The sequence below is a fragment of the Thermothielavioides terrestris genome, chromosome 6, assembly GCF_000226115.1.
Source record: "Thermothielavioides terrestris NRRL 8126 chromosome 6, complete sequence".
NCBI classification, from domain to species: Eukaryota; Fungi; Ascomycota; class Sordariomycetes; order Sordariales; family Chaetomiaceae; genus Thermothielavioides; species Thermothielavioides terrestris.
In genome coordinates, this window is record NC_016462.1 from 1082954 (window position 1) to 1104523 (window position 21570).

Here is a 21570-nt window from a genome sequence, read left to right on the forward strand (position 1 = left end):
GAGGTGGACTGCTCGTGATTGGCCCTGTGGGACCTCTGCCCCCAGGCGCGACCCCGATTGGGTTAGTGAGAGCGTGCGGCATCCGAGCTCAGGTGGACCGTGCCAGCCCTGCCGGCTGTCTGCCGCACTCGAGGTGGAAGATTCCGTGTGCCGCCATTTTTTCTGCGGCGATGCCATTGACGGCGCGATCCACAGAAACGAGCCCCAGCGAAGCGACGAAGCGACGACAGAGGGGCATGCCGGAGTCTCCTTTTCTCAGCGGGCAAAGTGCAGAATTCAAGGAGTCCGATTGAGCTCAGGGAGGTCCCGGCCCAGTTCTACCGTCCGACAACTCGCCCGATTTTCGGCGGAACCGCGCGAGGGAAGACAAGATGGCGTTGGCAGCACCGACGATGAGGATGGCGTCCTCCAGCTACTTCCTTCCGAAACTCCTTGCCCCGGCAGTCTTTCCGACATCAAGGATACAACTTCAGGTCCGGCAGCTGTCGCTTCCGCTGTTCCCGTCTCTCACACTCGCCGTCCCCGTTGGCCTGCAGCTTGGCCTGCCATCACTACCATCCATTCTCGAGGGGATCTGGGAGTCGATCCTCAGGGCGGTGCCGAAGAAAAAGACCTCGCACATGAAGAAGAGGCATAGGCAGATGGCGGGCAAGGCGCTTAAGGACACGACGTCTCTGTGCAAGTGTCCTGCATGCGGGGAGATCAAGCGGATGCACTATCTGTGCCCGCACTGCACAGCGAGTGAGGACGAACCAAACAAGCCCGTTAGGCGGGAAGATTTTATGCTGACTCGGGTACGATACAGAGCTAAAGGAGTTGATGAACCAGGCGGCTCAGGCGAAGAAAAGCTGAGGGGAGACTCAACAGGAAGTGGAATGTACGAGGCGCATTGCCGAGGCGGAGGGAGGATTATGCTGTGCGCCGATGGCGCTTCGGGCATATCCAACCGCGCGAGTTATGTACGGAGCCTGGGGAAAGATCTGGTGTACATATATTGTAACATTATTAGGGGTCTTGTTGCGCTCTATACCGGTGATGCTTACTCGGGAGGGAGCACCCAGCCTCCGACAGGCAATTAGAAGAGGCCAGCGGCATGATCGGAATGGAAGGGGAAGTACTCCGTATTCGAGAAGCAGCTTGACAAGAGAGACCTGAAATAGGTACCTAACTAACACGGATCTTGCTCCGTGTCGTCGGCTGATGTGGCTCCTCCTGACGTCTGATAGGGAGCTGCAATTGCCCCACCATCTATCCGCCTGTAGCAGCAATCGCGACCCCGAGTTCACGCCCGCAACCATCGCGAGTCGACCATTCCAGGAAGCAAATCACACCAAAGCGAGGAACTCGTCTATGGACAGGTGACAATGGCAAGAATCGACGCATGCATGCACACGGCCACAATTACTGACTCCCTTTCCAGTCGAAACAATACCTCACCGCCCACACAGTGGACGAAGGCAAGCCGCGCGACCCCGCCATTGATGCCTTTCGTTCCCTTCCCCTCCCAATTCTCCTAGCGCTCCGCCACTAACACCACCCACTCGCAGCGCACCCGGCAGAGATCTTCTCCCTCGCGCCGACGCCAACCTCCATCCTCTCCGCGAGCGGCTCGTCCGCGCTCCGCGTGCACAGCACCACCGACCCGTCCTTCCCGCTCCAGCAAACCATCCCCGCCGCGCACAAGCTCGGGTGCCACCACGTATGCACCGCGCGCGGCGGGCTCGGCACCGTGGCCGCCAGCGTCGGCTTCGGCGGCGAGATCAAGGTCTGGACCCGCAACCGAGCGGGAAATAACGACACCGCAGGCGAGGATGAGTGGCGCCTCGACTGGGAGCTCGCCCCCTCCTCGTCCAAGGCCGACGGCGGCGGCGACGTGTGGGCCGTGGCGCTGAGCGCCGACGAGGGCTACCTCGCGTGCACGACCAGCGACGGCCGCATCCACGTGTGGGACATCGCGGCGCGCGAGCGCATCCAGACGTACGAGACGGGCGCGCGCGGGGGCGGCAGCTTCGCCATGGCGGTCGATCTGAGCCGCGACGGGCGGCTGACGGCCAGCGGGCACGAGAGTGGCGCGGTATATGTGTTCAATAATGATGCCGGGAGGATGGTGTATTCGTTGTCTGGTGAGTGAGAGTACAGGAGATGGTTAAAAAGGGTGGATGGATATGACGGTCAGCTAACGGGGGTGTGCCAGGTCTGGCAAAGCCGGTGAGGGCTGTTGCCTTCTCGCCAGGCTGCAAGCGCCTTGCCGCCGCTGGGAACGCTGGCATCATTGCGCTGTACGACATGGAGCATGGCGAGCACGTCGGCAACCTGACGACGCCCAGCACCAGGCCAGCGTGGATCACGTCGTTGGATTGGAACGACACGGGCGAGTACCTCCTGAGCGGATCGCTCGATGGCAAGGTCAAGGTCTGGGATGTTGCCCGCGGTGTCTGCGTGGCGACGCACAGCGAGACGGAATCGGCGCTGTGGAGTGTGAGGTGGCTGCCCAAGACCGAGCGGGCCCTGGGGCCGGGCATGGGGAAGAGCGAGATGTTTTGCGCGGCGGGTGCGAGCCGCAGTCTGACCTTCTACCGGGAGGCTACAGGGTCTTGAGCGCAGCGCTGGGGCATCTGCTGCCGAGAGGGAATGGGAATGACGGTGTACGATTTGCTTTTGTGGGTTGCTCTCCTGAGATGATAGAGAAAATGTGCCGACAGAGCTTGGCCAGATACCTTGATTCTTTACCAAAAACACTGCTGGGGATACGCTGGGATTTGTCTCAGAGAAGTTCCCACAGGGTCCTTTGGTTGCGACATCTTGGAAGCGCGGTTCATGCGTGCCGGGCTCATATGTAGCTAGGCAAGACACAGCCAACGAGCTGGCTGGGAGCCGCGCGCTCAAACATGTTCGAGCCTGGGTCGTCGACCGAGGAGCCACATCAATTCGAGGTTCCCACCGTCGGTTGCCTCTACCTCCATAAGAACCAGGTCAGCCTATGCTAAGTGAGGATTTGTCGCTTCCTCCCCCTCGACTGTTGCTATTTCTTTCCGAGTTTCGCTCGTTTATTTCACACTCTTTCCTCTTCTAGGTCCCCAAAACGGAGAATGGGTTCCCGTTGACGGAAGCTGGCAGAGACGGAAGAAATGTAGCTTCGTAGGGCCCAAGACACACCGTTATGCTGCTTGCAAACCGCATATATCTTCTGGATGGAATACGTCAGGTCAAGCTTGCAAGTTTATCTTCATTCATTTTCCTAGGTTTGGTTGTTCAATGTGTCTGGTGGGATTACCGGGGTGAGGGGAGGTATGTCACCGCCGCTGACTAACAACATGGCCTTGACTTTTGGCTGAGTTCTGTTAGTGCATGCCCAGGCCCAGATCACGTGAGTTGGCGCATCGGTCGTGATTTGCACGTTGCCCCGCCAGCGCCTCTGCACTGACAGGCCGCCAAGCCGCAAGCAGCAATCCAATCGAGTTGTGTGTCCGAGTTCGCCTCCCCCTTCCGCAGACCTCACGTCAATCTGCAGGTCGCAATTGAACCAAACCATTTCTTTGCCATCAACTGTGACCACCACTCCTCGGATCGCACGATTCTTCTTCTCCCCGCAGACACCGCCTACTACTCGCACCTGACGTCACCAACAAGATGCCCACCACCCGCAGATCGTCTCGGCCCGCCGTGGGCGCAGGCAAGCAGTCGACGCTCAGCTTCAAGCACAAAGTCACCAAGGCCATCAAGACCGGCAAGGAAGGCTACAAATCGCCATCTCGCGCAAAAGAATACATCCCCGCACCCTCGCCCGAACCAGCCACCACCGACGAGAAGCCAGCCCCCTCCCCCTCCTCCTCCGACGACAGCCGACTCAAACAGATCGAGCAGCAGCAGCTGAAGCAGCAGCAGCCGCCGACAGCGGCGGCGGCAGACGAGGAGACCGATCCGGACCGCCGCGCCGCCGCGCAGGTCACGGATGCGGCGATTGAGCGGTACTGGGCGGGCATCGAGGCCGGGCGCCGCGCGCGCGCGGTGCACCGGAAGCACGCCGAGGGCCTGAGCACGGGCGAGAAGGTGCTGCGGTACTTTGACGTGAGCTCGCAGTACGGGGTACGTTTACACACACTCTCTCTCTGTCTGGCGTTTCATCCATCCTGCTTGTTGCTGCTTGCCTGGCTTTTGGGGCAACAGGACACACGGGGGTAACTCAGGCTAACGTGTGGTGGTGGTTCAATAGCCCTGCATCGGTATTTCCAGGATCAAGCGGTGGCAGCGGGCGCAGAGGCTCGGGCTGAAGCCGCCGATTGAGGTGCTGGCGGTGCTGTTGAAGGAGGAGGCGCAGGGGAATGCGGGCATCCAGAGGGCCCATATGGACGAGCTTCTGAACTCGACTGCGGTGGGCTCCGTTGGGGTCTGATGCGTTTCGCGTCGGGCGGGTTCGGTGCTACGCTTTGCTCTGCGGGTTTGCTCTGGCGGTGGTCGTTTTCGGGGTGGCGGCGTCTTGGAGTTATTCGGATGGGGAGGCATTTGCTGAGAGGTCACTGTTGCTTATCAAAGACTGGTCTGGCTGTGTCTGTGTTTGCTTAAGACCTCCGAGGTAGCGAATCGGTTTTGCTGTGGACTATATAGCGGGCCTGGCTCAGTACCAGATGCTCCTTGTCCGGTGGTGTGGGACGGTCTCCTTTCCTGCTGCCTCCATCTCCTTCATCGTGTCGTACAGGAAGAAGTCGATGAGGATGGCGTTTATGTGCGTTCCCGGATGCGCTTTCGCAATCTCCCTCCGTATTAGTTCTACGCACCAGATGCTGCATGCTGGACGGGGTCAGCGTGGTGTGTGGCTGTGGCCATGGAAAGCGTTCTGCTTACCCCTTAGCTGTAGTTCCCAGCTTCCTCCGGAGGGAATCTCCCTCTTCGCCCGAATGGCCGTCTCCAGCGGAGGGCTGTAGATTAGGCAGCCCATGCTGTTCAGGATCTGCGGCACGCGGTAGTCGGCGAACATGGTGATCTTGTCAATATCCCTGAACTCCCCGTAGCCCTCGCCCTCGAAGCACGCCCACAGATCCGCCACCAGGATCTGCGCTCGTTTCAAGAAGCGGACCGGTTTCCGCCGCCCCTCAAACACATGCTCGTCTCTGAAGCAGCTGAAATCCCGGGCCAGCAGGTTCACCAGGCCGGCCGCGGAGCCGTTTGCCGCCTCAATCAGGTTTACAGGGTTGCATTGGTATTTCTGGGAGAGCAAGTCAGAGTCCGGGTTGCGGATGCGGCTATGGGAACTAGGGTCAAGGAAAGCTTCCGAGCCGGCTCGGCCGGAAACGTACTTCGTAGAGCACTTGGCCTGCTTCGCGCAGGCAGGCCAGCCGCTCGGCCAGCAGAGGCATCTCCTCGTCTGTGCACGACCTGAAGACCTGCTTCAGGGCGTCTAGGGTGCACGCCTCCTCGTCCTGCCAGAAGTGCGAGTCCGTAATGGGGATGCCTTGACAAGGTGCATTAACCTCTTATCTGGAGCAAAAGAACGCCGGCAAAGCAGCGGACAACGACAACCGAGGCCCGTTCGGCATCTGCACACGGACGGCAAGCCTACCTTCATCCAACGCGCGCCGCAGCGCAGCGACCAGGCTCCAGTACCCGGTCCAGCGCTTGCCGCGGTACTCCACCGCAAACCGGTCGGCCTCGGACCGCTCGGACCAGAACGAGAAGTTGAGCAGGTCCATGGTGAAGATGAAGGCGACGGTGGCCTGCTCGCCGAGCGCGGCCCTGTCCGGGTGCAGCTCGTGGGCGGACCAGGCGGCGGGCTTGTACTGCTTCCGCTGCATCTGCTCGTAGATGGCCGCGGCCGCGTTCTTGCACGAGCGCATGTCGAGCGCGACGTCGGTCGCGTTGTCGTAGACGTACTCGGCCCCCTCCAGCACGCCTGTCTCCGGGTCGTCGGCCAGTGTCAGCTTGCCCTGCAGGTGCTGCCGGAGGAGGGCGAGGAGTTCCGGGTCGGCTTCGTCGTCGGACATTATGTGAGAGGGGCAAACGGTCTTGTGAGAGAGAGGAGTGGTGGTATGGTTCAGTGTTGCGAGAGGGGTTGGAAATTGGCATGAAAACAGCAAGCCAATTTTCGATCTCTCAAGGAGGGGAACGTGCACCGCGCTCCAGATTTCACGGCTTCGCAGATGACTGCTCCCAATTAGCCTTGTGATACAAACGCTATGCTCACGTAAATGAATTAAACAAGCCCCTATCTCTAACACTCGTAATGTGAAATCTTCCTTCAGGCCTTCATTAGCTGTTGCTTAATTTGCATAAGCCTGAGTTCTGCAGTGGTACTCCGTCGCCTGGAAAGTTTGGAGTGCGGAGTACCCACTGGAAGCTCCCCTGCACCTTAGTCTGCCTCTGGCTGGGCGCCCACCCTTAACATACGCAACATTACCCTGGCCCACCTCCCAACTGGCTGATGAGGTGCCCTTTCAAAAGCGTAACCTTCGGTCGGGGGGAGTCTTGTTCTGCCCAGAGGCAAAAGGAAACGTGGGGATTTTCGCATGCCTCTGTTCTTCCAGAGCACCAGGCGCAGGGCGCTAGCAACCAAGGACGAGGAGGGCGATAATACGACCGTCGCTCTAGGGTTATGTCGTGCCACCCCACTGCAGAGCCAGCAGCAAGCAGACGACCCCGTGGATGAAGCAGACGCTGCCACTCAGGTCTGTTGTCCGGACCTGATCTCACCATGGGCGTCTCCGCCTTCTTGGCCGGTGGCAGCTTAAGGACGAGGAGAGTGACGACGACGGTCACGGCACCGAAGGGGAGGTCGACGAAGAGAAGCGCCACCTGGGGGCGAAACGGGCTTCCGACACTCAAAGACATTGCCTCGAGTTTGATGAAGTCAGTTACAGAGGTGATACAACTTTGGACCCAAGACCCGGATCCCGTTTCGCAGTTGATTGAAAAATGCTAGATACAACTCAACGTTTCGTGGTGTTATGTATATACCCTGCCCGACACGTCAGTATAGGTAAGTGATTGTCTTAAGCAGAGCAGGATGTTCATGAGAGGGATGGAGCAGCCAGCAACAGGAGTTTATGCCACAATTGTTGATTGTTAACTGTCGTAGCCTGGACGCTCTCCTAGCGATCCGGGGCCCGCGAATCTGTTGGATCTGAATGGGACGGGCAGTCGTCGCCGGCGGAGGCTCGGGGCTCGGCTTGACGATGGCCAAGGTCCTTGCAGCCAACAGAAACAACAGCTACATCCTCAGTCGGCGGCTGGATGTCCTGCAGGAAGCGGCCCGGGAAGCCTCATCTTCCGTCGGAACGGCTGCCGCAGGTGCCGGTATCATGGCGCTGGATGTGTGCCGTGACTTCCAAAGCCGACGCCATCGAGCCGTTGACCATATCGCGCCCCTTGGACGGACACATCCATCTTCTCATCAACAGGGGCATAAGAGATATTCCCGGGGCTTTGAATCTCAGCTGTGAACCTACCGGTTTTGATTTTGAACGTCCCCACCTTGCCGATGCTCCTCCCTCCTTGATGTGAAGAGTGCAAGTGCAACCAGCCGCAACAGAGACTTGGCGGACAATGACCCTTTCGAAGGGACGTTGTGGGGCAGGCCGACACCTTCTTCGGTCTTGACATCTGTCGCTTGATTATTTCTCTCACGGTATTCTGCAGGAATCAGCAAGCGTTTATTGCTGCTGGTTGAGTCTACTGGGGAAGTGTGGAATTGGAGGACGGCGGCAGAGTTTGAGAAGGGGCCCGGTGTCGGTCGGAAATTGGGAACCTGGGGAGTGGCGGAGGCTGGACTATAATGAGTGAGCGAAGGGCTGGGGTGGTGAGTCTGGTGTTGGCAAAGCCTGCGGCAAAACGGTTCAGTTGTGTCAACTGTCTGCCCAACAACCTGGAACAGCTCGAGAGACCTTTCAGGTCCACCAGATACCGAGAGAACATAGGAGGCCTTCGGCGAGTGCGCTCTTAACTGGGCTACCAGGCACTGATACTACCACGCCTCATCGGTATTAACAAACCGCCCGGGCGTGTATCTCAGAGATGCCTACCCATTTAGGCTTGTCCGCTTCAAGTCTCCCGACAGCACAAGCCACTGACGCAGGCTGGTGCGGGCCTGAGCTCGCCGAACCTGGGACGAAGTCTTGATTAGAAAAACCAACTGCTCGTCCACCTCCTGCAGCCGCTGCCACGCAAGAACCGCCGTGCTTAGATCTGAAGAACTAGATCTTCAAGAGCCTATCTTGTGGTTCCCCCGACGGTCCGGCTCGGGCAACTGCCTGCCAGGACCAGGGCTCCATGGTAGGTATTGCCTGCCGGCCGTAGTTCAGCGAGGGCACTCCTCTTCATGTACAGAGCACTGCGTCGGTATCTAAGGTACGGTGATCAATCCTCGTCTTTGTCGCCCGGCATCTGATGGGTTGCTCCCGTGTTTGGATAGAGCGGTGATCTATGCGCTCGCTGTGCCTGTGGTAGGAGGCCGTGGGCAATTTAAGTGGAGCGGCTCCACTGGACGGGAGCGCGCGCGCCATGCGTGTTGCCCCACTCAGCACGCCGATCCGCAAGAGCGTTTCCTGACGGCAGTAATTCCTCAAGTTACGGTAACTGCCTCCATGCCGTGGGCATCCCGCGACGCTGGGCTAATTTCCAACTCTTGACGGCGCTGTTGCGAATGGCTATTTGGCCCATTGCTCCTGCATTCAGCAGCTCGCAAACCATTCCATCTTTGTCCTCTTTCCCGTTCTCCGTCGCTGGTATTGCGTCATGGATCCGGCACTTGCGGCCGGTAGCACCGCGTTTGTAGCGCCGATTGCGCCGGTTGCGCCGCTGCCCGCACCCTCTTTGACCCCCGATACCTTCAATGCGCAGTCGCTGGGTCGCGGTTTGAATGCGCAGGTTAAGCAGGTGTGTACCCAAAGGCCAATAATGGTTCTTGTCCCTCGCCGCGCAAGTTGCTCCGCATTCAACCTCAACCCTCTTCCATCCCTGGGTCTTCGCACCTCACCTGGCCGACTCTCTCCGTTCTTGTCGTCCTGCACTTGGTCGTCCCATTCGCCGCTGCCCAACCATGTTTCTCATGCGGTCTGGCGGCGAACCTGACCTGATGTCGCTGCTAACCGGCATCCAACAGTCGCGCGTTCTGATGGTCGGCGCCGGCGGCATTGGCTGCGAATTGCTCAAGAACCTCGTGCTTACCGGCTTTGGCGAGATCCACGTCGTCGATCTCGACACTATCGACCTCAGCAACCTCAACCGACAGTTCTTGTTCCGCCAAGAACATATTAAAAAGTCGAAGGCGCTGGTAAAACATCCCACACAAGCTTCCAAACCTCCGCTGCCGTCCACCAACTGATAAGCCACCGTTTACTCAGGTTGCAAAAGAAGTCGCCCAGAAGTTCAACCCCGCCGTTAAGATCGTTGCGTACCATGCGAACATCAAAGATCCTCGTTTCAGTATCGAATGGTTTGGCGGATTCCGGCTGGTCTTCAATGCGCTGGATAATCTGGAGGCGAGGCGCCACGTCAACAAGATGTGCCTGGCAGCTGATGTGCCGCTGATCGAGAGCGGGACAACCGGCTTCAATGGCCAGGTTCAGGTCATCAGGAAAGGCGTCACGGCTTGCTATGACTGCGCGCCGAAGGAAACACCCAAGACGTTCCCCGTTTGCACCATCCGGAGCACGCCGAGCCAACCGATCCACTGCATTGTCTGGGGGAAGAGCTACCTGCTCAACGAGATCTTTGGAACAAGCGAGGACGAGTCGGTCTTTGACCACTCCTCCGACGCCGACAACGCACAGGAGATCGAAGAACTCAAGAGGGAGTCTGCCGTATTAAGAACGATTCGCGAGTCAGTCGGCAGCCCGGAATTCCACCAGATACTCTTTGACAAGGTGTTCAACACAGACATAGTCCGGCTACGGTCTATGGAGGACATGTGGAAGAGCAGGAAGCCGCCAGAGCCCCTCAAGTACGAGGATCTGCTAGAGAGGGCATCGGGGGCTTTGGCAAATAAAGATGCCGTGTTGAAAGACGACCAGAGAGTCTGGTCGCTAGAAGAGACCTTCGTCGTCTTCAAGGATAGCTTGGACCGGCTGAGCAAGCGTATGCTGGACCTCAAGGCTGCCACAAACGGCTCAGGGCAGGCTGCGATCATCACGTTTGACAAGGATGACGACGATACGCTTGACTTTGTCGCTGCGAGCGCAAATATCAGGTCGACTCTCTTCGGCATTGATCGCAAGTCTAAGTTCGACATCAAGCAGATGGCTGGCAACATCATCCCCGCCATCGCGACAACAAACGCCATAGTGGCCGGTCTATGCGTCCTCGAGGCGTTCAAGGTGCTCAAGGGCGAGTACGACAGGGCCAAGGAAGTGTTCCTGACCCCATTTGCGCCCGCCCGTCTCCTCGCCTCGGATAAATCCAGGGCGCCGAACCCCGACTGCCCGGTCTGCAGCGTCTTCCAGACGCGGGCCTATGTCGACCTGTCGAGGGCGACGTTGAACGACCTCGTGGAGGACTTTTTGAAGCTCCAACTCGGCTACGGTGACAAGGAGATTTCCGTCAGCAACGAGGTCGGCATTCTTTACGATCCGGATGAGACGGACAACCTCGACAAAAAGCTGAGTGAACTCGGTAAGCACGCGTTTTTGAGCGCACCGTCGGCCATGCATATCTAACAATACTTCACAGGCATCAAGCCGGATTCCTTCCTGACCATCACCGACGAGGATGACGAGAACCCCTACGTCAACGTGGTGGTCGCTATCCAGGAGGCGTATGGCCCCGATCCCCAAGTCCACCCTCTGCTCCAGCTCTGCTAACCCGCGTATAGCAAGGAGCCCCTCGAGGACAAGCCCATCAAAGCCGTCTCCTCGGAAGAAGTCAAGATTCCGACCAAGCCCAAGAAGACACTAGCGCCGGATGCGCACGGCCAAAACGGGCTCGGCACGGAGAACGGCAGTAGGCAACAGAACGAGGCCATAGTCGAAGTCACGCCAGCGAAGCGACCACATCCGGATGGCCCTGAGGATGTTGGGGCGGCCAAGAAGGCGAAGACTTCCGCATGGTCGAAGCCGAATAAGGAGGACAATGAAATCGTGGTCCTCGACGACAGCGCCGGGGGTGCCATTGTCATTGACGATGACTGAGAAGTCCTTATCAGACGGGCAGCGCGTCGTCTGCCCGCGACAAACCAGCCTCAGGCGGCACTTAACCCGCCATCGAGAGTGAGGATGCAGTTATTGGCGTACTGGTTTTTGGCGAGGAAGGCTGCGGCGTCGGCGACCTCCTCGGCCGTCCCGAAGCGTTGGAGCGGTATCCTTTTGATGATCTCGTCTTTCTGCGGGATATCTTTGGCGAACGGGATGTAGGATTAGCTTTTGGGCAAATGTACGAATGCGGAACCGGATGGGAGTTGGAGAGAGGCGCAAATGGCCGGCCGGCAACTCTGTGTGGGAAAATACCGTAGAGGCTTCATCGCGATGATATTCACGAAATCAAGCAGCCGCAGACTCACCCTCTGTCATGCCGGTGTCGATGTAGCCCGGCACAATGGCGTTGACGCGGACGCCGGAGCGCCCAAACTCCTGGGCTAGCGCGGTCGTCAAGCCTAAGCCACGGCATGCACGTATTAGACCCGGACTGAGAGTCCTGCACTAACACTCCACTACACCACTAGGTAATGTAGGCAGGCCAGTCTCCGTACCTAACAGACCAGCCTTGGCGGCAGCGTAGACGGACGTCCCGACGGCGCCGCGCCGCGCCAGCAGGCTCGACACGTTGATGATGCAGCCGGCGCCGCCGGCGCCGCCGGCTCTCCTGGCGGCCACCATGCGCTTGCCCGCGGCCCGGCAGCCCCACACCGCGCTGCGCAGGTTGCTGTCGAGCAGCTCGTCCACGCGCGCCTCGCTCGTGCGCAGCAGCAGCGCCTGCTGTGTTTGTCCGGCGCAGTTGACCAGTATGTCGATCTTCTACGCGTGGGGCGGCGGGAGCAGGGGTGGTGCCGTGGTGTTAGTGGACGCTGCGGGCCTGGCTTCTTCTGGAGAGCTGATACGAGGGAGGTGGAGGGAATAATGAAATGATCAGGGGAAATGACTGACTGGGTGTTTCGACACGAGGGTCTCCCAGCCCTGCGTGCTCCGCACGTCGAAGCAGACGGTGCTGTGGGCAGCGGGCGGTTTGTCGGGAGTTGCTGTTGGTGTTGTTGCCCACGGCTCGACCTGCTGCAGCTTGGCGAGCGCGTGCTCGAGCTTGGACGCAGAGCGGCCCGCCAGCACGACGCTGGCGCCCTCTTGGGCGAACCGCGTCGCGATGGCGAAGCCAATGCCACCCGTGGCGCCTGTTATGCAGGCTGTTTTGCCAACTAGCGACAGCAAGGTCATATTCTGAGGTGGGCGCTGGGAGTGTTGCTGCTGTCTGGCCGACCTACTTGGGCGCTTCACGTGCTGGAATTCCGTGGACCGTGGGTTAAAGCTTGCCGATGATGGACACGACGTCAGGGGTTGCGCAGGGGTTCGAAGTTCTGGGGGACGAATCAACGTTATCAATCTCGCCAAGCTCCACTCCACCAACGGCGCACTTCATTGGGGGGCGGCCTCAAAGTGGAAATTCAGGGTTGGACCACTTCAGTTACTTGGCTTGGAGTGCGTAAGGTCGGTACCCCCACCGCTCCCCCTTCGACACACGACAACACCACATCAATGCGTGCCTTTTGGCATTGCGAACGACGCAACACACCCGCTCGCTGCTTGCCCGCCTGCCGCCACTGCTGCTCACTGTGCGGCCGATCTGGTGAGCAACGCCTCGGCACCGGCACGGCTCCGACCCCATGGATCCGCCCAACCGCGGCTCTGGCGCCGGCTCAGGGCTCTCCGATGCTGCGCCGCCTACGATCGTTGAGCCCAAAGCCGAGAATGGCGTTGTCGATGCCGGATTGAAGAGTTTACAGCACTGTACGTGAGTTGCCGCGAGCCCTCCCCTCCCCGCTCCAGCTCTCGCTCCCGCCACGCCATCTCATCGGCCCTCCCCGCGGTCCCCCTGATTGCCCCGCCTCGCACCTCGGCCGACCCCTTCGATCGCACTTCGAGCAGCGGCGCCCCAAGACATGTGCTTTCAGGTAGATATACGACGACTAACAGCAAACAACCAGACAAGCGAGCCCTTCCGAAATGGCGGTACCAACTGCGACAGCGCCTGCTCCCAATCGTGCGGTGGGAGACGCCGTACCTGGCCGCGCTGCAGAGCACGATGCGCTCGCCCGCCCTTGATAGTTATTTCGCCATCACGGCCAACCTTGGCACCCACACATTCTTTATGGTTGGGCTACCAGTTCTGTTCTGGTGTGGCTTTCAGGACTTCGGCAAAGGGTAGAGCCACTTGAAAACATACCAAGAAGGGGCGTGGGAGCGGAAGCTGACATGGACCGTCAACCACAGACTCGTCCACATCCTCGCTACGGGCGTCTTCTTCACCGGCTTCATCAAGGACATGTGCTCCCTTCCGCGACCACTCTCTCCGCCCCTCCAGCGCATCACCATGTCCGGCTCGGCGGCCCTTGAGTACGGTTTTCCGTCTACCCACTCCGCCAACGCCGTGTCCGTGGCCGTCTACGCTATCCTCACGCTGCGCAGCGAAGGCAACACCTTCTCACCGCCCACGACCCTCGCGCTCGAAGCGCTCGCCTACTTCTACGCGCTCTCCATCGTCGTCGGCCGCCTGTACTGCGGCATGCACGGCTTCCTGGACGTCATCGTCGGCTCAATCATGGGCGCGGCCATCTCGCTGGTCGAGTTCCACTACGCGCCGCGCATCGAGGCCTGGCTGCTGGCGAGCAACTACCTGGCGCCGCTGACGATTGCGCTCATCATCATCGTGCTCGTGCGCGTGCACCCGGAGCCGGCCGACGACTGCCCGTGCTTCGACGACAGCGTCGCCTTCGCCGGCGTCATGATCGGCTTGGAGTGCGGCACCTGGCGGTTCGCGCGCCACTCGCGCTTCGCGCGCTTCTACAACGGCCCCGCCGCCTCGTTCGACATCGCCGCGCTCGGCTGGCCCCGCGCCGTCGCCCGCCTGCTCTTCGGCGTCGCCGTCATCTTCGCCTGGCGCGAGCTCATGAAGCCCACCCTGCTGCGCGTCCTGCCCCACCTGTTCCGCGTCATCGAGACCCACGGCCTCTCGCTGCCCCGCCGCTTCTTCGTGCCCGCCTCCAAGTACAAGGACGTGCCGCTGCGCCTGCGCGACGACAACGTCCTGCCCAACGTCAGCGACCTGCCCAAGCTCGTGCGCAGCATCCGCGGCCGCGGCCGCGCCGTGAGCGTCGGCCCGCAGAGCGCCGCCGACGCGTACGAGACGCTGGCGTACCGCGAGCGGAAGCGGCGCGAGAGCCTCGGCGGCGACACCGGCGCCGTGAGGAGTAAGGCCAGCATGAACGGCCTGCGGGACAAGGCGGCGGCGGTGGACGCGGAGTGCTCGCAGGTCTCGGGCGTGCAGAGCGGCGGCCGGCTGGCCGAGTTCGAGAGGGCCATGGGGACGGGGACCGCGGTGGCGAGCCCGACGCTGGATTCGCCGGCGCCGGACACCGTGGCCGGCGGGGATTTATATCTTGGGGAGGAGGAGGACGAGCTGGGCGAGAAGGAGGTGTTTTCCCAGTTGGTCAAGCCGCGAGTTCGGTACGACGTCGAGGTGGTTACAAAGTTGGTGGTTTATACGGGTAAGTTTTTTTCGCCTTTCCTCCGATAGGGTGGTTGTCTTCGTCGGGGTGTCCGGAAACTGACCCGGTTGGCGGTATACGCAGGCATCGCATGGCTGGCGGTAGACCCTGTCCTCATGGCATTTGAGGTCCTCGGCCTGGGAGCTGGGCATCTAAGCACGCGATGATGTCGGACTTATTCTTCACTTCTGTATATTCTTTTTTACCTTCTTTTTTCGGCTTCTTGTACCCGGGACATGGTTGTTGACCTTGCACCTTGCTTCCGCAAAGAAACACAGTTGCTTAGTGACGACCTCGACATGCCTTCTGGTGCGCGCATTTGCGACGCTGGCATCTCCGCCCCCCTGACAAGCGGCCAGTCCACTGGCATTCGGCCGACTTGGCAAATGGTCTGTGTATCCCCACGTCCTGTGCGCCCCTCCGGGGCGGGCCGGCGGAGAACCCTGCTCGCCTGAACCCCCACTCCGCAAACCTGTGGTGCACCCCGAGTGGCTCAGGGGCTCCGGAGTTCAACTTGTTGGATGGGCTTCCCGCATCTTATCTTATCTGGCTCCGACCCGATTTGCTGTCGCCATCTCGCTGCTGCAGGGCTGGCGGGCTGGCTGAGTCCCTGCGTGATAGTGGAGGTAGCTTGCGGAGATCTTGTGGCTCCTGCCTGCACAATGATGTTGGAGCTCTTGAGGTTAGCAATGGTGAGGTGGATGTTTTTCGTTTTAAGGCACGGGGCTGTACAGTCGTTGCCATTATTGTCTGCATTTTAATTCTTGTCAGGGCTCATCATCAGTTCGATTGAGTACTCTTGCAACATCTCGTTCTGAGTTTCCAGACTCGGCAGTGCTCCATTCCTGCTGCCATCCACGCTCAACAGCTCCTATGTCGTCATTGCCTTTGCAGGGAACATCGCAACGCGGGATAGATGGACTTCCCGAACACCTTTCCTTCGTCCTTGACCCGTGGCAAATTTCAGTTTCCGCTCTCATGACTGCCCAGAGATGCCCGAATAATTGGAGCAGCGAGTAGGTGTTGGCCGAGAAACTTGTTGTCCTGCGATATCCCCGCGTGGAGGGACGTTGGCATGACGCCCGTTCATCGCAGAATACGCCCCCGCCGTGGTTCAGCCGCAAACGAAATGAGCATCTGCTGCTTGGATGGCTCGTGCGTTCCTTTCCCGATCGAGGCTAGTGGGCCCAGACTTTGACGGTTCAAGTGGCAAGGACCTGGGCCATCCTTCCTCCCTTCAATCACCCCCCATCAAGCCGAACACCGCGGATGTCGCATTAAGGCCTGGTCTCAAGTCACACAGCCTGCGACTATATGATTTTCCTTTCAAACTCGCAAAGACAGAGGAACAAGAACACCGTCTAATCGAAGAGGTTTTCGGCGGCTTGACCAGCCCTGCAAGGACGATTCCTCGTCGCCTGGCCTTGCGATCGATGCGATTAGCGATAACTCACTGCACCTGCCCACTGAAACCAGCCAAGTTTAGCGCCTTTCCCGTTTGGTGCCCGCCCGCATTTTCCCTCTGTGCCGGCCCTGCCAGGGAGGTGATCAGCCCAGATTCCTTCCAAATCGACCCACTGGCATCGGCAAGCAGCCAGAATTCCGTCTCGCCCCAGCCCCCCCGCCTGCAATCCGGACGCCGAACCTTCAGAAATCGATTCCTGCCGACGCGGCACTTGCTGGCGCTACTGCGGGAGGCGCACCGGTTTTTGTCGATCCGTGATACCAGCACCCGACCCCTCAGCTCGCTCTCATCGTCGCAGCTCGATTGTCGTCATTGCCAGACATCGGGACGCATGTAGCGCCCCGGCTACCAGACCATGTCCATCGAGGCGATTGGCGCTTCGGCGCCCATGGCTGTGGATGTCGACATGCCCTCCGACAGCTCCAAGCCGATTGGCCTGCACTCGCCGCCCGACAGCAACAATGCCATGGATGTCGACGGCAGCGACTCGGAGCTTAGCGACCTCGATGAAGTTGCCGGCAAGCTCGACGGCGTGCTCAAAGCCGAACTCGAGGAGGAACTCAAGGACCCGCCCGCACCTGAACCGGCGCCTCCGCCCGAAGACATCGGCGAGATCCTCCCCGACCACTGGTCCGGCAATGTGCCCGTGTTTAAGCCGACTATGAAGCAGTTTCAGGACTTCAAGCTCTTCGTACGTGCACTCTCACCCTGGCCCCGAGTTCAATTACCAACGGCGCCGCTAACAGGGGGGATCTAGATGGAAAAGGTTGACAAGTACGGCATGAAGTCCGGCATCATCAAGATCATTCCGCCCCAGGAATGGAAGGACGCATTGCCGCCGCTGGATAACCTTGTCAAGCAGATCCGCGTGCGCGACCCGATCAAGCAGGACATCATGGGCTCCAATGGTACCTACCGACAGGTCAATATTCTCCACCAGCGCTCCTACAACCTCCCGCAATGGAGGCAGCTATGCGAGCAAAGCGAACATCAACCTCCCGCGAGGCGAGGCGAGCGTCGTGCCAACTCGGACAGAAAACCGGCGACCCGATCTCGGGCGGCGGCACAGCCGAGTGCGAGTGCGCGATCCGCGCCATCCGCCGCTCCGGCGAAGAAGCGGAGAGGAGGAAGGGTGACGCGCAGGTCGGCAAGGACTGCAAAGGACGAAACCGAAGAACCCGAGGACCGCCCGATGACGCCTGTTTCGCCGAACCCGGAGAGAGAGGAGGTCCTGGACTCCGTGGAAAATGACCCTGGCGTCCCAGAGGAGCAATGCGAAGATGAGGGCGATGCTCCAGTTGTGCGGCGAATGGGCTTTTCTAAGCAGTCCAACCCGAAAACCCAATCCACGTCGGCGCGGCGGAAGTACATCCGCCGCGAAGGCTCCGCCATGATCGACGAGGCCGCGTTCAAGGACTTTGACTATCGAATGGATGTTTCCGAGTTCACGCCAGAACGGTGCGAAGAGCTGGAAAAGATTTACTGGAAGACACTGACGTATGCTCCACCTCTGTACGGGGCGGATCTTCCGGGCACGCTGTTCGACGAGTCCACCAAGATCTGGAACTTGAACAAGCTGCCGAATCTCCTCGACGTCCTCGGTACCAAGGTTCCCGGCGTCAACACGGCATATCTGTACCTCGGTATGTGGAAGGCAACGTTTGCCTGGCATCTGGAAGACGTCGACCTCTACAGCATCAATTACCTGCATTTCGGGGCGCCAAAGCAGTGGTACAGCATTTCTCAAGCCGACGCCCGCCGTTTCGAAGCCGCCATGAAGAACATCTGGCCGACGGAAGCGAAAGCCTGCGATCAGTTCCTGCGGCACAAGTCCTTCCTCATCTCTCCGTCGCACCTGAAGCAGCACTACAACATCACCGTCAACAAATGCGTCTCGTATCCCGGCGAGTTCGTCGTCACGTATCCATATGGCTACCACTCTGGATACAATCTGGGTTACAACTGCGCCGAGGCGGTCAACTTCGCACTGGACAGCTGGCTTCCAATGGGCAAGATCGCCAAGAGGTGCCAGTGTGCCCAGGCTCAGGACAGCGTGTGGATCGATGTCTACGAGATCGAGCGCAAACTGCGCGGAGAGGAGACCGAGTACGAGGAAACGGAAGACGAGGATGAAGAAGACGAAGAAGATGAGGAAGATCAAGACACAGGCCTTCCGAGTCCACCTTCGAGTCACACCGTCAGGGTCAAGGTGCCCGGCCGGAAACGCAAGCGCGCAGCGGACGAGAAGGAGCCGCGGGCCAAGAAGAAAATCCGCCTGCGTCTCAAGTCGCATGTCGAACCGCCCTGCTGTCTTTGTCCCAACGACATCCCGGGGGCAGAGATCTTGCCCACGGACGACGGCCGCAAAGCCCATCGCATGTGTGCCCTCTATCTTCCCGAGACGTACCTCGAGACGGTGGACGACAAGGAGATCGTCGCCAATGTGGCCGGCATCGACAAGGCCCGCTTGGAGCTCAAGTGTCTCTACTGCCGCTCCAAGAAGGGCGCGTGCTTTCAATGCTCTCAGAAGAAGTGCCCGAGGTCCTACCACGCCACCTGTGCGGCCGCCGCTGGCGTCTTCGTGGAGTCAGCCGAGGTACCCGTGTTTGGGGAGGACGGTACCGAATACAAGGAGCAGGCTTTCGAGTTCAGCTGCCGCTTCCATCGGACCAAGAGAGACAGGAAACTGGACGGCGAGGCGCTCGAGAAGGATACCCACCTCCGCGAAGCCGCCAGGGCCCTCAAGATGCACGATATTTGCCAACTGCAATATTACCGCGGGGATATCTTTGCTGGTGTGGTAGTGGAGAACCGTCCGGACGAGGAGACTGTGCTCGTCGACGTCATTCCAAATGGGTACGTTAACCGAAGTCGGGCTTGTAGACACCGGCTAACGATGCGCAGCGATCGGGTTGAAGTCGAGTGGAAGTGGTTGCTTCTGCCAGACCCTGCAGATTTCCGCCTGCCCAAGGCTTCAGCCAACGCCATCCCGATGCCGACCTCCAGGAAGGCGCAGAAGGCGATCAATGCCAAGCGAGCTGTGGATGAAGCTCCCAGGAAGGACGACGAGTTCGCCACCGGATTTGTTTGGGCCGAGTTCCATACGGGCGATCCCGGCAAGAATCCGGAGCAGGTCAAAGTGGACTTTTCCAAGGAGAACCAGATCTGGTACTACCTCGGAAAGACGTCGACGGAAGCCAAGGCTCAGTATACCGAGGACCTTTCCAGGCCTTGGTATAACCCCAAGGGCAACTTCCTGGATACAATACCGAAGCCCGTGGCCCCGGCCGCGGTGCGGATGCCCGCGGGGCCTCCATCGATGCCGGTTCTTCCGGGAGGTTACCCAACCCATCCGTCTGTCACCGTGGTATCACCAGGTGCTCAGGCGCCAAAGCAGGAGAAGCCATATGTCTACAAGCCGCGGAAGCCGATTGCGCCAACTTCTGGGGCGCAATCTCCCGTCTTCACGTCGCAGATGTTTGCTGTCAACGGGCCATCGGCGTCGGCGTCCCCGCTTTTGCACCAGCAATCCCCACCTCAACAGATGCAGCCACAACCACCGCCGCAGCCGGTATTCCAGCATCATCATGTCTTCCAACATCCCCCACAACAGCAACAGGTGGTGCATCACCAACTGCCGCAGCCGCCGCCGTACCAGATCCCGCTTAAAGTAAAGCAGTATCAGCCGTCTGGTTCGAACACTCAACGCAAGCACTCATCAGCACTCTATTCGTCGGATCGTTTCGCGCCCGTCGGAGGTAGTAATGGATTCCCGAAGCTTCCCGGCTTGACCTGGCCCCCTGCTCACATGAAATCAGGGCAATCTGTTCAGCCTCCTTCAAGAGCCTGGTCTTCACCATCGGGCGCGGCTGGTGGTTCCATGCCGCATCCGCCACCGATGACTTCTTCGGCCTTGAGACCTCCAAGTTTTGGCGACCAGCCGTCTGGAGCAGCAGGACCAATCAGCGCGTACCAGAAATACAGCTATTTCCAGGTTCATCATAACAGGTAACGCTGCCGTGTCTCATCTCAGGCTCTGGAGAAGAAGGCTAACACTGAAGCAGGGACTCGTCCAGGTACCGGACGCCCTATGCCTACGGGCAAGGGGGAGGCTTCACAAACGGGTACGAAGGCAACCACCGGGAGTTCTTGATCAAGACGCAAAAGGCTCTCTCGGGAGGGTCTGGCCAGAGTCCGGTGAGGCAGGTGCCCGCCTCGCTTCTGAAGCCTCTTCAACCGCGTCCCAATGCCCCACCTACACCGTCCGCTGCATCCTACGGCCCGCACGCCTCCGCATATGCCCAGATTCTTCCCCGACCGGCGACGAACGGTCAACCATCCCCATCTCCCCAGACACCGGCGGCAGCAAGCAGTCCGTTTCAGGCATCATCTCCCTATCAGAGCCCGGGCTTCGCACCACAAACAGCCCCTGCGGGTCAATCCTACGAGGGCAGCCCATCTGGCTCGGTGCCGCTGCACCCTGCAATCCGACCGCAATACGGAGCGTCACCGACACAACATGCGAGCCAGCCTATGCACAATGTCTGGCCGCCAGTGTCACAGCCTCCGGCCCCATCACCTCCGCAGCCAGCTCCGGCCGCAACACAGCCCAAGCCGCCGCCCGCGAAACACAGCCATAGCCCAATACCATTGCCGCCGTACGTGAGACAGATGGCAGCGCCCTTGCAGAGTAGTGCGAGGCCGCCCGTACCAGCAGCCGCCGGACAGCAGGCAGCTTTACCATCCCCGTCTGAAGCGCCTCCAACCAACGGGACATCGACGGCGACGCCAATCGCACAAACCAATCACGCACACTCGCCTCAGGGTGGGCAATGGCCTCCCCCGGGCGATGCGACGGTTCACCCGACGCAAACCCTGCGGTGGTCTCCTCAGGAGGGAGCGCCGGCGCCAAGCCCGACCGCGCAGCAACCACCGGCGTCTCAGGCGTGGCCTCAGCCAGCACAGCCGTTCCAGACGCCGCAGGTCCAACAACCAATGGCGCTGGTCCAGCAACAGGCGGCTGCCGCTTCGCCCGATGTCAGTGGGCAAGATAATGCGGCGCTGCTGGAGAAGATGATGATGAACTTGCGGCGGGCGAGCCAGAACTTTGGGAGGACGGAGGAAGTTATGGCTCCGGCTCAGAGCTAGGGTCTGGGCCTGGCGTCATGATGCATGTCTCTTTAGCGGACTTTATGCTATCTCCCTGTAACGGTGGGGTTTCTTTTCACTGTGGGTGACCAGGGATTTGGGAGGGACCTGAGGTGGTTAGCATCGGTTTTGGTGTTTTTGGGGGTCGTGGCTGCGCAAGATCTTATATCCGTCTGCTTGTGTGATTTGCTTTTTGAGGAGTTTATTTGTGATGGTGGTAGGGGGTTGAGATGGGTAATTCGACTGCGACTGTGGTGTTCCGCTTGATTGTTGTGTGGTGTAA

General features: G+C 59.7%; 9 protein-coding genes across 9 annotated transcripts; 7 read left to right on the top strand and 2 right to left on the bottom strand.

Moving 5' to 3' along the window:
- Nucleotides 1-175: 175 nt before the first annotated feature.
- Nucleotides 176-1122, top strand: THITE_109373 (uncharacterized protein). The gene is made up of 2 exons (XM_003657547.1): nucleotides 176-741; nucleotides 806-1122. The coding sequence occupies exons 1-2, from the start codon at nucleotides 372-374 to the stop codon at nucleotides 850-852; spliced, it is 417 nt and encodes a 138-aa protein (XP_003657595.1). The 5' UTR covers nucleotides 176-371; the 3' UTR covers nucleotides 853-1122.
- Nucleotides 1123-1219: 97 nt separating this feature from the next.
- Nucleotides 1220-2962, top strand: THITE_2123450 (uncharacterized protein). Its single transcript, XM_003657548.1, has 4 exons — nucleotides 1220-1367; nucleotides 1421-1457; nucleotides 1548-2123; nucleotides 2195-2962. The coding sequence occupies exons 1-4, from the start codon at nucleotides 1365-1367 to the stop codon at nucleotides 2596-2598; spliced, it is 1020 nt and encodes a 339-aa protein (XP_003657596.1). The 5' UTR covers nucleotides 1220-1364; the 3' UTR covers nucleotides 2599-2962.
- A 566-nt stretch (nucleotides 2963-3528) lies between these two features.
- On the top strand, nucleotides 3529-4597 carry THITE_2082804 (uncharacterized protein). Its single transcript, XM_003657549.1, has 2 exons — nucleotides 3529-4086; nucleotides 4214-4597. Exons 1-2 carry the CDS (start codon nucleotides 3631-3633, stop codon nucleotides 4391-4393), a joined length of 636 nt encoding a protein of 211 aa, XP_003657597.1. The 5' UTR covers nucleotides 3529-3630; the 3' UTR covers nucleotides 4394-4597.
- On the bottom strand, nucleotides 4590-6288 carry THITE_2123458 (uncharacterized protein). The gene is made up of 5 exons (XM_003657550.1): nucleotides 6211-6288; nucleotides 5558-6138; nucleotides 5299-5449; nucleotides 4843-5207; nucleotides 4590-4788 (listed from the first exon to the last, which is right to left on the bottom strand). The coding sequence occupies exons 2-5, from the start codon at nucleotides 5976-5978 to the stop codon at nucleotides 4616-4618; spliced, it is 1110 nt and encodes a 369-aa protein (XP_003657598.1). The 5' UTR covers nucleotides 5979-6138; nucleotides 6211-6288; the 3' UTR covers nucleotides 4590-4615.
- Nucleotides 6289-6500: 212 nt separating this feature from the next.
- On the top strand, nucleotides 6501-7164 carry THITE_116584 (uncharacterized protein; the record flags this gene model as incomplete). The annotated part of the gene is made up of 3 exons (XM_003657551.1): nucleotides 6501-6659; nucleotides 6718-6840; nucleotides 7087-7164. 3 exons carry the CDS (start codon nucleotides 6501-6503, stop codon nucleotides 7162-7164), a joined length of 360 nt encoding a protein of 119 aa, XP_003657599.1.
- Nucleotides 7165-8607: 1443 nt separating this feature from the next.
- Nucleotides 8608-11480, top strand: THITE_2171547 (uncharacterized protein). The gene is made up of 5 exons (XM_003657552.1): nucleotides 8608-8865; nucleotides 9092-9262; nucleotides 9333-10599; nucleotides 10657-10741; nucleotides 10799-11480. Exons 1-5 carry the CDS (start codon nucleotides 8725-8727, stop codon nucleotides 11112-11114), a joined length of 1980 nt encoding a protein of 659 aa, XP_003657600.1. The 5' UTR covers nucleotides 8608-8724; the 3' UTR covers nucleotides 11115-11480.
- A 189-nt stretch (nucleotides 11481-11669) lies between these two features.
- Nucleotides 11670-12347, bottom strand: THITE_2024785 (uncharacterized protein; the record flags this gene model as incomplete). Its single annotated transcript, XM_003657553.1, has 2 exons — nucleotides 11670-11933; nucleotides 12066-12347. Coding segments are annotated over 2 exons (546 nt in total), but the record flags the coding sequence as incomplete, so codon positions are not given.
- Nucleotides 12348-12580: 233 nt separating this feature from the next.
- THITE_2123464 (uncharacterized protein) lies at nucleotides 12581-15058 on the top strand. Its single transcript, XM_003657554.1, has 5 exons — nucleotides 12581-12917; nucleotides 13115-13331; nucleotides 13401-14674; nucleotides 14759-14864; nucleotides 14945-15058. Exons 1-4 carry the CDS (start codon nucleotides 12794-12796, stop codon nucleotides 14839-14841), a joined length of 1698 nt encoding a protein of 565 aa, XP_003657602.1. The 5' UTR covers nucleotides 12581-12793; the 3' UTR covers nucleotides 14842-14864; nucleotides 14945-15058.
- A 1125-nt stretch (nucleotides 15059-16183) lies between these two features.
- Nucleotides 16184-21486, top strand: THITE_2123471 (uncharacterized protein). The gene is made up of 5 exons (XM_003657555.1): nucleotides 16184-16830; nucleotides 16897-18995; nucleotides 19044-19897; nucleotides 19958-20147; nucleotides 20204-21486. The coding sequence occupies exons 1-5, from the start codon at nucleotides 16495-16497 to the stop codon at nucleotides 21285-21287; spliced, it is 4563 nt and encodes a 1520-aa protein (XP_003657603.1). The 5' UTR covers nucleotides 16184-16494; the 3' UTR covers nucleotides 21288-21486.
- The last annotated feature ends 84 nt before the right edge of the window (nucleotides 21487-21570 follow it).

Bases quoted from the DNA above. Each gene is read 5' to 3' on its own strand.
- THITE_109373 (XM_003657547.1), top strand. From the start codon at position 372: ATGGCGTTGGCAGCACCGACGATGAGGATGGCGTCCTCCAGCTACTTC. The intron at 742-805 runs GTGAGGACGAAC...GGTACGATACAG, and splicing joins GTGCCCGCACTGCACAGCGA to AGCTAAAGGAGTTGATGAAC.
- THITE_2123450 (XM_003657548.1), top strand. The intron at 1,458-1,547 runs GCAAGCCGCGCG...ACCCACTCGCAG, and splicing joins CGCCCACACAGTGGACGAAG to CGCACCCGGCAGAGATCTTC. The intron at 2,124-2,194 runs GTGAGTGAGAGT...GGGGTGTGCCAG, and splicing joins GATGGTGTATTCGTTGTCTG to GTCTGGCAAAGCCGGTGAGG.
- THITE_2082804 (XM_003657549.1), top strand. From the start codon at position 3,631: ATGCCCACCACCCGCAGATCGTCTCGGCCCGCCGTGGGCGCAGGCAAG. The intron at 4,087-4,213 runs GTACGTTTACAC...GTGGTTCAATAG, and splicing joins ACGTGAGCTCGCAGTACGGG to CCCTGCATCGGTATTTCCAG.
- THITE_2123458 (XM_003657550.1), bottom strand. From the start codon at position 5,978: ATGTCCGACGACGAAGCCGACCCGGAACTCCTCGCCCTCCTCCGGCAG. The intron at 5,450-5,557 runs GTAGGCTTGCCG...CACCTTGTCAAG, and splicing joins GCGGCGCGCGTTGGATGAAG to GCATCCCCATTACGGACTCG. The intron at 4,789-4,842 runs GTAAGCAGAACG...GACCCCGTCCAG, and splicing joins CTGGGAACTACAGCTAAGGG to CATGCAGCATCTGGTGCGTA.
- THITE_2171547 (XM_003657552.1), top strand. From the start codon at position 8,725: ATGGATCCGGCACTTGCGGCCGGTAGCACCGCGTTTGTAGCGCCGATT. The intron at 9,263-9,332 runs GTAAAACATCCC...CCGTTTACTCAG, and splicing joins TTAAAAAGTCGAAGGCGCTG to GTTGCAAAAGAAGTCGCCCA. The intron at 10,742-10,798 runs GTATGGCCCCGA...ACCCGCGTATAG, and splicing joins GTGGTCGCTATCCAGGAGGC to CAAGGAGCCCCTCGAGGACA.
- THITE_2123464 (XM_003657554.1), top strand. From the start codon at position 12,794: ATGGATCCGCCCAACCGCGGCTCTGGCGCCGGCTCAGGGCTCTCCGAT. The intron at 12,918-13,114 runs GTACGTGAGTTG...GCAAACAACCAG, and splicing joins ATTGAAGAGTTTACAGCACT to ACAAGCGAGCCCTTCCGAAA. The intron at 14,675-14,758 runs GTAAGTTTTTTT...CGGTATACGCAG, and splicing joins AAAGTTGGTGGTTTATACGG to GCATCGCATGGCTGGCGGTA.
- THITE_2123471 (XM_003657555.1), top strand. From the start codon at position 16,495: ATGTCCATCGAGGCGATTGGCGCTTCGGCGCCCATGGCTGTGGATGTC. The intron at 18,996-19,043 runs GTACGTTAACCG...AACGATGCGCAG, and splicing joins GTCGACGTCATTCCAAATGG to CGATCGGGTTGAAGTCGAGT. The intron at 20,148-20,203 runs GTAACGCTGCCG...ACACTGAAGCAG, and splicing joins TTCCAGGTTCATCATAACAG to GGACTCGTCCAGGTACCGGA.